At 38.7% G+C, this 17,697-nt stretch overlaps 1 protein-coding gene across 1 annotated transcript in view; it reads right to left on the reverse strand.

The window, feature by feature from the left end:
* Nucleotides 1-3,511: 3,511 nt before the first annotated feature.
* The window catches only part of CIP2A (cellular inhibitor of PP2A), a 30,882-nt gene continuing 16,696 nt past the window's right edge, over nucleotides 3,512-17,697 (reverse strand). Inside the window, exons 14-21 of the mRNA XM_026112373.2 lie at nucleotides 14,244-14,430; nucleotides 12,174-12,248; nucleotides 11,951-12,061; nucleotides 10,936-11,132; nucleotides 9,214-9,327; nucleotides 7,211-7,293; nucleotides 6,599-6,738; nucleotides 3,512-5,468 (exon numbers count right to left, since the gene is read on the reverse strand). Coding sequence (XP_025968158.2) covers nucleotides 5,298-5,468; nucleotides 6,599-6,738; nucleotides 7,211-7,293; nucleotides 9,214-9,327; nucleotides 10,936-11,132; nucleotides 11,951-12,061; nucleotides 12,174-12,248; nucleotides 14,244-14,430 — 1,078 coding nt within the window. The 3' untranslated portion in view covers nucleotides 3,512-5,297. The remainder of the gene's footprint in view (nucleotides 5,469-6,598; nucleotides 6,739-7,210; nucleotides 7,294-9,213; nucleotides 9,328-10,935; nucleotides 11,133-11,950; nucleotides 12,062-12,173; nucleotides 12,249-14,243; nucleotides 14,431-17,697) is intronic.

A 17,697-nucleotide genomic window follows, 5' to 3' on the forward strand; every position in this document is an offset into this window, starting at 1 on the left:
CATTCCTCCTGAAAAGAGGGGGTACTGGCACAAACACTAAGTTTGAATAAAGACAGTTATCTCACTGGAGAAGCTGGCAGAGAGGATCCTCATGAAGTCCAACAAAGGGAAGTGCAAAGTCCTGCACCTGGGGAGGAATAACCCCAGGCACCCAGGCGATAACCCCAGTATTCACTGGGGGCTAATCAACTGGAGAGCAGCTTTGCAGAGAAATACCCAGGGCTCCTGGTGGACAAGCTAACCAGGAGCCAGCAACATGCCTTGTGGTAAACAAGGCCAACGGTATCCTGAACTGCATTAGGAAGAGCATCGCCAGCAGGTCAAGGGAGGTGGTCATTCCCCTCTACTCAGCGCTGGTGAGGCCACATCTGAAGTGCTGGGTCCAGTTCTGGGCTCCCCAGTACAAGACAGATGTGTACATACTGGCAAGTCCAGCAAAGGGCCACTAAGATGATGAAGGGACAGGAGTTTCTCTTATACAAGGAGAGGATGGGAGAGATGGGACTCTTTAGCCTGGAGAAGAGAAGGCTCAGGGGGGATTTTATCAAGGTTGATAAATATTTGACAGAAGAGTGTCAAGAACACAGGGTCAGACTCTTCTCAGTGATGCCCAGAGACAGGACAAGAGGCAGCAGGCACAAACTGAAACATAGTACATTCTGTCTGAACACAAAACACCCCACTTCTTCACTGGAAGAAGTTGCCCAGAGAGGCTGTAGAGTCTGCATCCTTGGAGATATTCAAAACTGGATGGGACAGAGTCCTGGGCAATCTGCTCTAGCTGATGCTGCTTGAACAAGGGGGGTTGAACCAGATGATCTCCAGAGGTCCCTTCCAACCTCAACCATTTTGTGATTCTGTAGTGTACTTTTACATTTATATTTCCAGAGACATGTTCAGGGAAAAAAGTGCATTGTTACAAGCAAAACATCCTCAATAGTTGCTCAGAAAGCAACACAGCCCATCAATAATGAATTAGGAAGACTGACCATAAACTAGCAGCAACACATTGCATAAGGGCTCCCAGAATTTGCAAGCTTTCACTTTCAGACAAAAACTAATGCCATTTTAAAAAACAAAACATAAAACCACCCACACACTTTTAAACTCAAACTTGTATTTACAGTTCAGTTATAAAGCCATACAGGCATAAAGGAGACAGTGCTTCTAACCACAAGTATGTCACACTAATGCCATAGTAAGACAAGATACTTCCAACCGACCACAAGCTCCTCAATCAAGACTGTCAGTTGATCCCCAGTTCAAAGGGCAAGGTGCCAAAAGAGGACATGAGGCAGTTTCTTAGTAAAAATTTAACAGATTGCAAGTATGAGAACCACAGACTTAGCAGACTTATGCTATGTTTTAGCTCTACAAACAGGAAGTTGGAAAAAAAGGAGGATCATGCTACTTAAGTCATTCTGTTCTGCAACAGATACCCTCTTTCATTCAGGTGCCTAATTTTTCCTGCAGATGCAAGAACAAACCAGACTCGCCATTTTCAGCTTTTCCAAAGCTATGTACTTACATAACCAGCTAAACAGTTCTCAGTGTGACATAATTCTGAGTCTGACTAGCTGTGCCACATTCATGCATACTCCCAAGAAAGCTGCCAGTTTAGATTGGATTGCAGTGGAGAGATAGGAATCCGTCACTGAGGATGTAAAACCGGCAGTCTGTTCCCAACTTCATCACCCTGCAGAAGGCAAACTCTGGTGAGAAAGTTGGAAGGGAAGTCTGTTTCAGACAGTGAAAAAATCTGAAGATGATTTCAAAAGTAGCCAGATGGGAAGGCACGGAGGAATTTATTTATATATAAACCAACTTTGCAAGGTTGAAAGCATGTCTTGTGAAATATGCACTTGCCTAAAAATACTTGATCTTTGGCTGCCAACAGTAAACTCTGCCTTCGCTTCCAAGAAAAGGGAGTAGAGAACCTCTCCTTACATCTTCAAAGGAACACTTAAACAAACCTTAAAAGCTGGGCATTGGCAGCTTCGATGGAGTTTTTCCCCCACTTTGACTTACACTTATTCCAGAAAAAGTGCAGTCAGAAAATTCCTGGAAAACTATGCACTTACCTCAGAATCAAGAAAACTAATGACAAACAATACATAGTTCCTGGCCAGCTGCTAACTTGAAGCTTTTGGTACTGCTGCATTGGTACCATAAGTGGTTTTTAGACTTCTGTACTCAGAATTTTGTATTTTCTTGACACCATCTCTAAATAAATTCTATTACTCAGTCAGTATTAAATACTTCCTAAAATCTATCAAAAGTCTTAGCTGTTCATTATGTTGCTTCTTATAAACAGGCTTACTTGCCACCGCTTACATTTAAGATCACTTCCTAATGCAAAACCATGCTTTCAGTTTATATAACTCCCAGGCTCTACTGTTTGTGGAGGATATTAACAATTAACAGTTTTCTTAACTAAGCTAATGAAGTTAAGAAAATTCCAGCCAAAGTTTCACAGCCTCAGGAGAGACCAAAGAGAAGGGAAGTGAAAAGATGAAGATAATGTATCAGATGAGCTAATGAATGGCAAACTGTTGACCATCTTATTATCCTGAAATACACCAAGAATGAACCAGACTGTACAGCAACAAACACTCCAGGAAAAAGAAATACTGGTCTCACAGCAGGATTCAAACAATGTACAAATGAAGCATAGAGAGCCACATGCTTAATGCAAAACTTTCTCCAGATTATGTAGGATAAAAGGCAGCTACTTCCAGATAATACAAGTACTAGAGTACCTGATTTAGAAACTTGAGGTTGCTCTGCAATAAGACAGCTCAGGAGTCTCTATATTTGTAAAATGGGCAACTGACACCCTGACGTAGCACAGATAATTAAAAATCGACTCTATTGAATAGCTGTTTGTTATGCTGGTGCCAGCTACTCTCTGCACTATGTAAGGCAGCCTGTGGGGGAAGTGTAGTGCAATAGCATATTACATAGAGCATGTAACAGGAATATGAAAAGTGCACAGGGAAACTTACTGTAGAACTATCTTCAATGTTAATAAAGTCAATCTGCCTAAAAGCAAAAAACAAAACAAAGCTATTCCTCTGCATGAATTACTGTAAGAAAAGCTACAGTTTTCTTCTACAGGGAGAAGAGCTATATGTTTTCAACTAAGTTTTAAACAGACATCAACTTACTTGCTAGTTCCAGTAGCCACTATTCATTTGGAAAACCATTGCCAGCTAAGAACACAACTGTTGTCAAAGCAGTTTAAAGTGTCCATGCTTTTATTTGCTATGCATTCCAGAGCTCAGCAACAGTTGGCTTAGAGCAATAACATCCTGAAGCAGCACATTTTTGCAGGAAAAAATGCTAATCAATATTCATATATTGTGCTTCTTACTGTGGATTTTAGTATGTCAACTCCATAGATTCATATACCATTTTCTGGGGCCATGAAGCTTTATTGAATAACCTTACTCTAGTAAGCAACTTTCTATTTTCCTCCTCCCATTCCCATTTAAAAAAGCAAAGTCAGACACACATTTATCAATTTAATTAGTAACATGCTTGCCATTTTAATTCCTACTTGAATTTCTTTACATGAACAGTTTTTGGCAGAAAGTTAGCGAAAATATTTATCTACCCTTTCCCCATGACCGAGAGACTTAAGGAGAAATGAATCCACATCTTCAAATTTACTTTGACACTCAAACTTATTAACCCATTAAACTGAAGTAAACATGGCAAATGAAACCTGCTTTCCTATTTGAGTTTGAGAAAGTCTAACAAAAAAAATCCTTACCTCAGCAATTCCATTAACTTTTTTTTTTTTTTTAATACCTTGCTAAGCAATAACTTGTTTTTATGCAAAAACATAGCCAAACTGCATGTATTCTACACTGAGCTGGCAGTTATCCCTGTAACTTACTTCACTTAACAGAATACATATTACACAGAAAATAGAGCAATCTTTTATTCCTACAGTCTTCACAGAGACCAAAACGATGTCTATAATCTTGCCTGTGGTTAAGTCATAAGAAATGTATTTCAGAAACAGGTTAAAATAGATGCAATTCATCTGGTGTTGTGCAATTGCATGTACAAGGCTCTACTCAGACGTGAGTTGAGCAGATTCAGTAAGACACATCCATTACACAACTGAAAAACATAAGGCATCTCAGATGTATTAAAATCTAGCCATTGCAAGTTAGATACAAATAAAGGCAGTAATGCTACAGATAAGGATATATATTAATCACCCAGAACTTTGGTAGTTTTACAAAAATACAGCCATCACAGTAAGAATTTTGCCAACTGCTAAAAGACATGTTAGTCATGTCGCATTTAAGCTACAAACATGAAAATGTTTTTCCACTCAAAAATGCACAATCACAAGTTCTAGTACTAGTCTTTCCTATGAAAAGTACACTTTTTTTTAAAAAAAGGTCATCTTCATAGTTATACTACAAACAGTATATGAAATCCTATTTGCGTACAGCAGAAATGGACAACGCTGACAATAGCTAGCGTGTACCAGAGAGGACACTCAAAACAAAGTGCAGATCCTTTTAAAGAATGAGAAAAAGTATTGTAGAACTAGAAAAGTATTATATAGTATTCTAACAAATATTTGTAGATTCATATATTTCATATCTCAGCATATTTTCCATAGTTGATTTGAATTGATAGTACTTTCTGATAATCATTCAAGTTTCTATTCTACTTGCTCAAATTCCTATCAGCTCATAATTAGAAACACCTCCATATATTTCCTACATGAAACATGCACCAATAAATTGAAATATAGCTTTCAATGTAACATGTTCTAATTGGTATGACCTATTTCCTTTCTATGTTTGTATCTTAGACATCAGGAAGCAACACTGCACAAGTAATACATGGTACTCAGAAGAGTCAAAATTAACAAGATGAAATTATCAAAATGCTTAACCTTTCTATAATGAAGCACACCACATGTCTGACTGCCAATAACAATATACAGAGAAAAAAAAAAAGTCAGTGACTCTTGTTGTCCCTTTGCAGGGTTAGGAATGGTAGTCACAAAAAAACAGCTGAATCCAGCTCCCGATACAGATGATGGTAGTTCTAGAAAACTATCAGAAGACCTATTTGCTATACAATAGCTCAGATTTTTCAAATCAAAGCTTCCAAAATACTAATTTTTCTTCTCAACTGACAGTCAAGCTATTTAATATTAGATGATATGGGTCTTTTTAGCCAGATAATATGCTAACTTCAAGTTTAAAAATCTTTACATACATTTGTACATCTGTATAAAATACTAAAACCTTAACTACAGAGCCCTACAAACTGAGGTTCACTGTTTCTGCACTTAATTTGCCACCACTTAAACTGTGAATCATTGCTATCATATGGGAGTGTTTGTGCAGTTCTTCTTGCTGTAATTTTACAACAGCTTCTTTTTCTTCCAAACGTACCTCCAACTGGGACTTTTGAACTTCCAGAGAAGATGCCTGTAGAACAAAACAAAATTTTTTCAGTTGATAGAGGAGGAAATCAACATACACAATGCAGTGAAGGCTAAGTGGCCTGGTGGTGAATTTAAGTAATTAAAATGCACAGTTTTAAAGTTACAGGCTTGTTTTGGAAACATCTTCTTCAGCTCTCACATAGCTACACATTTCGTGCATGTGAATGATTACAGCTACTACCACACTTCAAAAAGCTAGATACCATGGGAAAGCTCCAACCCTCATGTTACTATTGTCCTACTTAATGGACAGAGGTGTTCATAGGCCATCCATGTTTTATTTCAAGCCAAAGTTAAATACTTACCAATAACAATGGAAATATTTGCTATATATTGGAAAATATTGCCTGGAGAGATTAGCTGTGCTACAATGAATAGAAATACCGCAAATGCTTTGCTAGACCACACAGTTCTTTACAATTACTGACCATTTTGCAGAGAGAAGATGACCCCTCTGGCTTGTGAGTTAATAGGAAGCTGAACATACCTCCAGGCAAGGACATGTGGGCTGCACTGAACTTTTCTGGCTTTTGTTTGGTTTTTGATTTTTATTGTTCTGTCTTTTGTTTGTTTGGTTTTTTTTAAATGTTACCCTGCTGACTTAGTTGTATAGCCAAACTGACACACCTCTGTTTTGAAAAGAAAGGTCAATATTCTTCTTACAGAGAGGAAAATAGGTATTTTATTAGAATTTCAAAGATCAAAAAAAAAATCAGATGCATTTTGGTGGGTAGGGGTAGAAGAATGGAGGGGAATCCACCTTCTACAGTAACCAAAACTAGCAATTAAAAAGAGCGTGCTCCATTCTCTCATTTAATATAGCATGTTTTTTTTCTTCCAAATATTATGTACTCTCATACAATGCCTTGTATAGCCCCATTAGAACCTGACTCTGACTTCTTTTCTCTTAAATTCAGGCTCAGCTATTCAAAACTCGAAAGGTGTATGATTAAAACTATTTCTTCTTGTCCACTACCTATACTGCTCTGGTTTCTTTCACCACTTCTACTACTGAAATACTGATTCTCCAACTCTATCAGTTATATAGATACTTAACATTCCAGACTGGGGGGGGGGGGGGGGGGTAGGAGGGCACGTGAAAATATTTCTTACCTTGATACTCAGTTCTTTCCTTGCTTGTTCTGTTTTACTTAATTCCTTTCTAAGAACATCTATAGTTTCTTCCATATCTGTTTTTTCTTTCTGCTGAACTTTCAGTTTTTCTTCCAGAACTTTTATTTTTTGTTGAAAGCCTTAAGGAAACCAACACATTAAAAGATGGGTTGCCAGACTTAGAATAGAGCTACTTAATTGCTTGTGAAACAACAAGTATTTTTTAGACCCAGCATGGCTATGTGAATTACAGAGTACTGCCATCTACTGCTAAGTTTTACTGTCTGTTTTGCAGTCATTTACCAAAGAGTTAAGTCAAATTCTTGTAATTTACAGTTCTTATAGAAAATAGTTCTAATGGACATGATCTAAAAAGATTCTGAAGGAATGTCTGATACTGTGCAGAGATTCAGTGAAATCCATGTAGACTGGAAAGTCACATTTACCTATTCTTTCAAACAAGAACAACAAAAGTATTTGATCCATTTCATGCAATTTATATCTCTGGCTACCTTTAAAATTCCCAAGTTTGCCACTTATCTAGGGCACATAATAAAAACACCTATTTAATCTAGTTAGTTCTGTCAGTCCAATGACTTTTAAGTGGCTTACTTGCTATTTTGCCATCTCTATCCTGTAGCTGTTGTAGTAATTCTTTTCTGTTATCTTCAGTTTCTTTCAACTGTGCAGCAGTCCTAAAATTGCAGAGAAAAATTTTAATGATCAGGGAAATTAAAATAAAAGACAACGACATTATTGTGTTTTAACAAGCCAGAATGATTTTAGTATCAATTCCAGCTGCTCTCAAGAGCTTCAAATCAAATCAACACAACTATGAATTTGCAGGGTGTGGGTACAGATAGATTTCCCTCCCCACCTCCCTCCCCCTCCGTGAAACAGTTATTTCCCTCTGATCAAGGGTAAATGGTAGAAACTACTGAAAAAGTTCATTCTTAGAGCTTAAACACCAGAAACTGGTTCTCTCTTACAGCCACAAAGCATTAAAAATACCATGACAGAAATGAAATCGTCATTCAGAGTCAGAACTCACTGTCATTAATAGTGGAGGATACTGCTTTTTGAGCTCCTAGTATGCTCCTGTATTGACAATACTATTAGTAAAATCTGTTTCAGAGAAGCATCATTCTTTATGTAAACACATCTGTGCATAAAGAGTTTCCAATACCATTCAAAATATCTTCTGGAGTGTCACAGAATGGTCAGGAAAATGACTATTTCATGAGATTTCACTGTAGCCCCATCTATAAATCTGCTGCCATCCTAGCTAGCTGGGATAATATTTAATACATAGGCACTATCATCTTCTATCAGTGTTGTAGCTGTAACCTGAACACTTCATACCTTCTGAAGTTAATCTACTTTTTCCAATTATTAGCTAGTCTAATTTCTAAGGCATATTTCATCTACCTTTTATCTTGCCTAGATGTCATCTACTGTCACTCTGGCTTACTTGCTTATCCACCTACCTACCAGCTTCTTAGTTGTAGCCTCCTGCAAAGTGTGTGTGTGTGGGGGGGGGGGGTGAGGGGGGAGGGAGGAGAATAGAAAATAGTACATTTCCATTGTCCCTATTTGTGGCAGTCCAAGAATACCTGTATAACAACTGCCCCTCTCCCCCCGCAAGTGGCAGCTGCTTTCTCAGAACATGTCTCCAGTTACCCTGAGCTGCATATATTGCACCACTGAAAATAAGCACACATATCTATTCAGTAGCAAGGAAAACCATAATCATGAAAAAATTTCCATTTGAATCAGAAGTCAGGGCAGTGATTTGGATTGCCCTCACTACTGACGGGGCAAGAGCCAGGAAGGATAAAGCCAACTTTGCAAGTGAAACCAAGAATAGAATTTTATTTTAAAACTGAATACAAGGCATATCTGTAAGCATAATTTTGCAGAAGGTATCTTTCAAAGTGGTATTAAAGTTTCACAAATAGGAACCATATCCCCTTAGCTACACGGGTGAAAGGTACATCAGACCTGTCTTAAGTCATAGATATAAAAAATTTTTCCCAAACTAATATTTGTCCTCAGTGCTAGTCTTATGATCAAGGAATGACATTTTGCATCACAGAGAGAGAACACAAGCCATCACTATTTATTATGTAATTTGTTTTTAAATGAAACCATGTATTAGTTTTACTTATTTATTTCCAAACAAAAACCCTAAGTACCTCCAGTGTCAACAGCAATATTTGAAATGATTACAGAGAAACCTTGCAGGCTAAAAGAAAATATGTGAAAAACTTGGCGATAGTAGTATTTAAGAATTAAAAGAAAAACACACTCCCAAACCACCCTAAAAACATCACATACACCCAAAACATGTTGTTATTTCATTAAGACTTTTTCTTCCTACTGTCTCCACAGCCTTTGTGGGGAACCCCTCCCCTCCCTAGCTACAGTATAGGAAAACAAAAGTGGAAATGACTACCACAGATTTTCACCTAATACACATATCAAGCAACCCTGAAGCTAACTACACTTCTCAGATGCTACTTAAAAGCACAAATAATTGAAAGATTGAGACTGAAGTGCAATTTAGTTTTACTGTTTATCTTTAATTTGCTTTAGAAAGACTGAATTAAACTTACTTGTCATTCTGCTGCTTGAGCGATTCATTTAGTTTTTTCATTGCTTCCACTTGTTTGTTTAGTGAATTGCATGTAATCTGTAGATCTTTATATTGTCTTTCAGTTGTTTCATGCCTACAAATAAGTTAGAGGGTTATATTTTAAAAGGGAAACTGTTTTTGAAGAGCTTTTGCTTTAATAGTTTGTCACATTAAAAAAAACTTGACATCTCCTGAGCAATCATCCCACTTAAGCTAAAAGCAAAAATTTTTTATGAACATAGATGAGAAACAAGCTTCAGTGGACCCCTTACATATCCTTAATAAACATCAGGAAGCAACCTTTCTCCAGCAGAAAGCTCTTAGTGACTGACAAATGAATATGCTGATGCCTTCAGAAATCTGGCATACACAGAATGTTTCAAAATTGCTTTTTGCAGCCATCTTTTAAGCGACCCTTTGAGTCTCTAACCTCCAGTTGTCTGGTGATGCCACAGATTAAAACATACCATGAATTAAGAGAAGTTTATGAAACATATCTCATGCCCTAAGCAGAGCACTTTCTTCACTTTCCTACCAAAAGCAAAATTCTCTCCCCTACGTCAGTTGAGTATTTAAGAAGCAGTATTTAAAAAGTGTGCAGATTATTTAGAAAGCAAGTTCTTGCTTTATAATCACACTGTAAGGATCACCAAGCTATTTTACTCCTTCTTTGGGGAATTTACAATGGCTAAATACCAGACTGAGACTGTTTCATTTCACACACTAACTAATCAAATAAATACATGCTCATAGAGCATGTGGCTACATACAATTAAAGCAAAAGAGGCAGCACTGCCATAGCGACTTTATTAGATGCTTATTCAAGAAACTCCATAATGGACAGAACAATTGACTTATATGCATTCTGCTGCTCCACCCCTGTGACCCACTTATGGGTAGTGATATGCCTTCAAAATTGTCTAATATAATGTTTGTTCCTGTTAAGTTAGAAATCTTTCTGAATTTTGTCAGCAAGGCCAAGAAGCTGATATCTAGGGACAAGATCAACTCTCATGAGTTGAAAAGCCAAAGCTCTTTTGGATTTTATTCTCCCAAAGCAGATTCTTTTTTCTATAAAGAGATAAATAGTTTCTAACCTTGTGTACTTTTCATGCCTCACATGCCCTTTTTTAGCTTAAGATCCTAAAGAAATAATACACATAAGTGTCATTGGGGAGACACAAAGTGCTTCCATCCTTCCCATTGCACTTTAACACAATTCCAGTCAAATCTGCTACAGAAGTGATCACAAGATGCAAGCTCCTACCTTATGCAGACATACTGTATTGGCTGCTTCTCTAGACTATTCATAGCACGTTGTCAAGATAGCATGCAAGAGCAAAGAATGAAGCTGAGAGCATGGCATGACGCCATTAAAAACCAACTACTGTTAGTTTTGTTTCTTTGGGAATAGTTTTTTTTTGTTTGTTTGTTTGTTTTTAATGTACAAAGCTCTTGCCATTTCCCAGGCTGGACCTTCAACACCTACAACTTCAGTTCTCAGATTCCATTCAACATATTAACTTCCTGAATGACTTAAAGGCACCTGACCTACAAGTACGGAAAAAAAGGAAATTTTTCACTTTAAACTATGAAGTAGCACATAATGTTGTCCTTCTAATGTACTTAGCTCAGAAAAATGAAGCACTTTATCACTCTAGTTGGATATAAAGTATTTGCTTAGAGATCTTAAGCTTCTTACCTCTGAAGAAGATCAATAGAGGATTTTTTCAGTACTTCATGCTCTTCAGCAACTGTTTGTAGTTTTCTGTTGTGTTGAAAGAGCTGTTCAATATCATTTTGTGCCCTTTCAGATTCTACCTGCTGAGCTTTCAGCAAAACATTAAGTTCTTCATTTTTTCGTTCTGCATCCTTCAGCATTGCAGCAAGAGTTCTTGCCTTTGAGTGGGGAAAAAAAATGAAAACAACTACAACAAATTCTGTTTCATAAGCCACTTTGTAATAGGTATGTTTGATATCTAACATCATGTTTGATACCTAATATGACAGGCATACGTCTCTAATGTTAAAATACCACCAGCTACGTTAGGAAAAGGATTTCTCTCATCGAATGTTAGCTAAAAATTAGGCAATTAGCTCATTCTAAATTCCTTGAGCTCCCTTTATAACCAGTGTGAGGGGGGAAGGGAAGAAAAAAAGTCTAAGATCAATGCTTGCATGCCTTTGGTTAAGATGCAGTCGGAACTATTGAATCTTTATAATAAACTTTAAAGAATAAAAATGATTATGAGCTTTCAAAGCACACCTCACCCACAAATACCCCAGTGATGCAAGATTTATTTCAAAGTTCATCTTCCTGTGAAATATGACAAGTGATTAAAAGGCACAAACAAGAAGCTGTTTTACATACACTAGCAAACTCCATAGAGAATTCTAGCAAGGGCTTTTGTTTGTTTTAGAGATCAGTATCACGAGATTAGTTAACACTAACAGTTAACCAACGGTAAAGATAGTCAGTACAGTAGGTTAGTTTTGTTGACTTCCTATAAGGGAAAGAAAGTTCAAGAAAACTGTTCTGAAGAACAATCCAAAGGAAAACAGGAAGCTTATGATGACATATTAAGATCATCCTAAATTGTAAGCATAGCTTAGCTAAGCAGTAGAAAGTTTTGCATGTGCCATCACAGTTAAAGCTACCCAGACAAGTATCACCCAGCTCCACCCCAGAATTCCAGAACAAGGTTCCTGCTACTCACCTCGGACTCAGCTTGGGCTCTCTGACATCGATACTGAGCCATCAGCCTATCAGCCTGAGCCAGTGCCAGCGCCTTTGCCTCCAAAAGGTCTTGCAGCCTGGTTTCTTTGGACTGCCCATTAAAAAAAAAAAAAAAAGGGGGGGGGGTTCTCCCCCCCAAACCATTAAAAATTTCTGCATGTACAGGCAAGAATGCATCCACACACACTTTAGGTCATACTCACTGCTAATGCTGACAGCTTCTGCTCATAAACATCCATTATGTCAGATATCCTCATATCAGCGATTGGCTCTTTCATCTGTGGAAAATTTTACAGCAGCAGAAATTAGAAAACATTGAATTTGTAACTACTGAGACAGGTAATGTGCGTCTGAAGAGCTCAGCAGTCTCTTGAATTGCACTAGCTTTCTAAATTCTTATTTTATCTCTGTAACTATCTGCTCAATTGCATACACCTGACTTGCAGAAAATCTGTGAATAATTAAGCTAGTTAGGTCAAATAGCATGAATCTGCAGAGGATTATTAGCCAGTCACTATGAAAAGATAACACCACATCCACAACAGTTCCCCTTGGTCTAATCTTTGCTAACTCCTGGAGAATTAATAGGACATCTAACTAAAGTAATTTGCCCTAATGTCAACAGGACAGAACGCACATGGCTAAAAATCCTTGTTTACACTCCTCAGCCTTGTCAACATCTTGATTATCAGAAAAGACCTTGGACAGTTATTCTGAAAGGATACTATCCAGAACAGAACTTATTATTCCAACCCATTTGCTTACTAGAGGAAGTTTACCTTGTATGGTACCACAGGCCCTAAGTGCAGTGAGAATGCCACTTGACAATTTCAGGATGCTCTTCCTTAGACAGTACTAGTACACTAACAATTCTGAGCAGCTGTTCATATGCACAGATGGATGACCAAGTGTAAATTATCCCAGCTGTTTGTACAACAAACGCCTACTGAAAAGTTATCATCTCTGCACCATTTAGAACAATCACAATTTTTTTCTTGGAAGTTAACAGTAGTCTCTACATAACTCCAGTCTTCAGCTCATTTCTCTGGCCCTAACACCAAAGACCAATAAATTCTTTTCTTTTCTTGTAAACTTGTCATTTCCACGTCCTTTTAGATATTATGGTAAGGAAAGCTTATGTAAGCTGCCTTCACTTTCTCGGTACAGTCATTCTATTAAAAGATGGTTTTCAAATACATTTTACACACATTTGAGCTTCATGCAACATACAGAATGCACACAGAGCTGAAGTATTGGACATTTTACATGAATGCATATCAGTGTTTAACTAATGCTTTTTTAAAGGAAAATTCTACTAATCACAAGGACTAAGAAATAATTCACTGAACATATCAAAAATATTTTTGCCTCCTCATCAAAAATCTAAGGAGCTGCAGGACATGTCATATCACTGGAAGCTAGTGAATTAATACTGTAAGGCACCTGTGGCTACTTTGACTTTTACTAATAAATGCACAGTAGTGCACCTACAGACTGTCACAGGCAGTACTGAAAAGAATGATTAATGAGAACATCCAGTGGCAGAGTAAAAATGAAGCCAAGGCAAGAGTCACTTGACCTCTTCCACTATTATTACAGTAACTGCCTAGAATGGGTAGCTTGCTGAGTTTCATTCTTGTCAATGACAACAAAGAGCGAAGGGCTGCAAAGCTAAGGATGGAGGCAGTGGCACTAATATAGTTACCGAGCCCTTATCAGACACTTCCTGTTCATTCTGTTGATTTGCATTCTGTTCTTTTAAGTCAAAAGAAAGCAGCGGCAACCATCCATTACTTTGTCTAAAACAGCTACAAAGCAACTACCTTGCTTTGAACAGAAAAAGGAAAATATTCAGCATCTGACAGTACGGACACCTAAGAGGGGAACCATATACAGTGCCTATTCCAGCATCTCATCTACAATGCATGTTGTGGCAGAGGAAAGCAAAACTTTCCTAAAGTAATAATAGTGCCTTCACAGGAACACTACAAAGATTACAACGCAAATGTAAAGAGCCAGCTACAAGCAACAAAAGGAAAATGTTAGTATGCCTGTTTAGACATGCAAGAGAAGCACTATACTCTTATAAAGCAGCATAATCACCTCTATTTTGGCAGGGGGAGTTCTGCTCAGGAGCTCAGTAAATGAAACACATTCCAAATAGGCAGGAATCTACCCCGATCAACTGATACATGCACTGTAGCCTGAAACTTAGAATTTATGTATGTTTATTAAATATTTGACATTTTACTGAAAAAATAAAATCTATTAACCTCTAGCCCAGAATGGAGTTTCTGTATTAATTCCTGAATATTTGAAGTTGCAGAATCATCACATGAAGAATAGGATGAAGAATATCTCACTGAAGTAACACTGGTCATGGGCGACTGCATTCTTTTTGACATGTGCTCTGTTTCATGTTGCTTGTAAGCATTATTTGCTGCAATGCTCTCACCAAGCCTGTATAAACATAAAGGTTATTAAAGAAAATTTGCTACAAATATCACTGTGAGGGTTAAAGATACGAGCAATTTCATAACATAACTTCTCTCTCATTGAAAACATGAGACTATTGAAATAACTCCATTTGCATTAGCACATAACATTAAGATTCAGTATCTGTGGATAGTTTGTAAGATAGTACTGTAAGGAGTAAAAATGAAAAAGGTCAGTCATCTACTGAAGATTTACCACACATGTTTAAAAAGCTTTGTAACCTGCCATGGATCACCTCCAGAAACAAGTGCATCATTTCACCAGAAAGAGCATGCTGTTCAGCTCTTCTTGAGCAGAAGAGATCAACTGTCCCTTGTTAGTCTGAGAAACAAGATACTTAACATGTTGTTATTCAACTAAACCAGGCCACTGTTTGTAAGTATCAGGACAGACATGGAATTTAGCAGGAAATGATTTTTATCAGTCGTAAAGATAAAAAGATTGAATCATCAAAAGGCAGGGTGCTACCAAAAAAAAAAATCCATTTTTGCTTGTCTGGGATGCTGTTATATAATGTTTATGAAATATACCACATTTCATAAGTTTTAACTATAATTCAAGTATGCAAATAAAAAAGAGAACACAGAAGAGAACACAAAAGTTTAGACACAATAAATTAGAGTATCTACATCCCAGTGTCTGCATATAAACTCATGTCTGGGATTTTCAAGGCAGCTAGTCATGTTTCAATCAGAGAGAATGAGAAGTCAAAATAGCTGATTAAATGACCACTCAAAATCTTGATAAAATTCTTCAAGCTACCCAAACACTTTATTGAAGAGCTGTCTCAATTGCTTCCTGTCTATGTGAAGATAGGCTATATTTAACTTGTGTTTACAGACATGTTCTTTTGCTATTCCATTGTATAAAACCAGGCATTTTGGATTGAACAGATGCTTCATTCTTTTAACCAGTCTATTCGTTACTAGCCATTGTAACTTTTTTTATATCCACAAAAATCATAGAATCACAGAATAGCTGAGGTTGGATAGGCCCTCTGGAAAGGTTCTAGTTGAATCCCCCACTCAAAGGAGGGTCACCTAAAGCAGGCTGCCCAGGACTGAGTCCAGTCAAGTTTTGAATATCTCCAAGGACTGAGACTCTACAACCTCTCTGGGCAAAGGTTTCCAATGTTTGAGCACTCACACAGTAAAAGAGTTTTTGTTTGTTGATATATAAGCCAAATCTCTTGCATTTCAATTTTTGCCTCTAGTTACGTCACTGGATACCACTGAGAACAAATCTGTTTACTTTACATCCTCCCACCAGATATTTATGAACACTGCTAAGTGTTTATAAACACTGATAAGATCCCTGCTGAGCCTTCTCTTCTCCAGTTCTCAGCCTCACCTCAATGCGAGAGATGTTCCAGTCCCTTAATTATCTCCATGGCCCTTCACCGGACTTGATTCAGTGCATCCACTTCTTTCTTTTACTGGGGAGCCCCAAATCAGACACAAACTCCAGATGGGGTCTCCTCAGTGATGAACAGAGGGGAACGATCACCTCCCCTGACCTGGTAGCAACAATCTTCCCAATGCAGCCCAGAAGGCTGATGGCCTTTACCAGCTCCTGATCAACCTGATTTCCACCAAGACCCCCAGGTCTTGTTCAGGCAAGCTGCTTTCCAGCTGGTCAGCCCCCAGTGTGTACTGGGGCAAGGGGTTATTCCTTTCCAGTTGCAGGACCTGGCATTTCCTTTTACAGAACTTCATGAAGTTCCTCTCTGCCTGTTTCTCCAGCCTGTTGAGGTTCCTTCAAGTGGCAGCACAACTGTCGGGTGTATCAATCACTCCTCTCAGTTTTGTATCATCTGGGAAACTGCTGAGGGTGCATGCTGTCCCATCATCCAGGGCATTAATGAAATTGAACAGTACTGACCCCAATATCAACCCCTGGGGGACACCATTAGTGACTGGCCTCCAGCCAGACTTTGTGCTGCTGACCATGACCCTTTTAGCCCAGCAATTCTGCCAGTTTGCCATCTACCTCATCAGCTGCTCATCTAGCCCATATTTCATCAGTTTGTCTAAGAGGATGTTATGGGAGATAGCATCAAGAGACTCACTGAAGTCAAGATAAACAACATCCACTGCTCTCCCCTCATCCACTAAGCCAGTCATCTTATGTAGAAGGCTATCAAGGTTGGTCAAGCATGCTTTCCCCTTCATAAATCCATGCTGACTACTCCCAATCACCTTTTCATCCTTCAGAGGTGGAGACAGCTCCCAAAAGGATTTGCTACATCATCTTTCCAGGGATCAAGGCAAGGCTGACAAACCTTTAGTATCCCAGATCCTGCTTCTGGCCATTCTTGAAGACTGATGCAATATTTGCTTTCTTTCAGCCCTCAGGAACCTCCTTTGATTGACCTTTCACAGATAATCAAAAGTGGCCTCACAGTGACATCAGCCAGTTTCCTTAGCACTCACAGGTGCACCCCATCAGGGCCCATAGACTTGTGTACGTCCGGTTTGGTTAAATATTCCCTAACCTAATCCTCCTTCACCAAGAGTAAGTCTTCCTTGCTTCAAACTTCTTCTCTGGCCTCAGGGGTCTGGGATTACTGAAGGCTGGTCTTCCCAGCCAAGACTTAGGTGAAGGCAGCGTTGAGTACCTCAGCCTTTCCGTATCCTTCTGGGCCCCGTCCCCATTCAGCATCAGGCCCCCACTTTCCCTATTCTTCCCTTTGCTGCTGACGTACTTGTAGAAGCCCTCCTTGTGCCCTTCATGTCCTTCGCCAGATTCAATTTCAAGTGGATTTTGGCTTTTCTGACGGCATCCCAGCACACTCAGAAAGCATCTCCATACTCCTCCCACATCACTTGTCTTCCTTCAGAAAGCATCTCCATACTCCTCCCACATCACTTGTCTTCCTTCCACCTCTTATATGCTTCCCTTTTATGTTAGAGTCTTGTCAGCAGCTCCTTGTTCATCCACACAGGCCTCCTGCCGCCTTTGCTTCATTTCCTGGTCATTTGGATGGACAACTAAGAGCTTGGAGGAGGTGATCCTTGAATATTAGCCAGCTGTGCTAGACCCTTCTTCTCTCCAGAGAAGTGGGGAAGCTCTGGGATTCTTCCAAGCAGGTCTGTAAACAGGCCAATATCTGCTCTCCTGAAGCCCAGGGTTGTGATCCTGCTTTTTGCCTTGTTCCCTCCTCTCAAGATCCTGAACTCCACCATCTCATGGTCACTTCAGCATGGCTGCCCCAGACCTTCACATTCCCAA

This window comes from Dromaius novaehollandiae, chromosome 1 (genome assembly GCF_036370855.1).
Source record: "Dromaius novaehollandiae isolate bDroNov1 chromosome 1, bDroNov1.hap1, whole genome shotgun sequence".
Lineage (NCBI taxonomy): Eukaryota > Metazoa > Chordata > Aves > Casuariiformes > Dromaiidae > Dromaius > Dromaius novaehollandiae.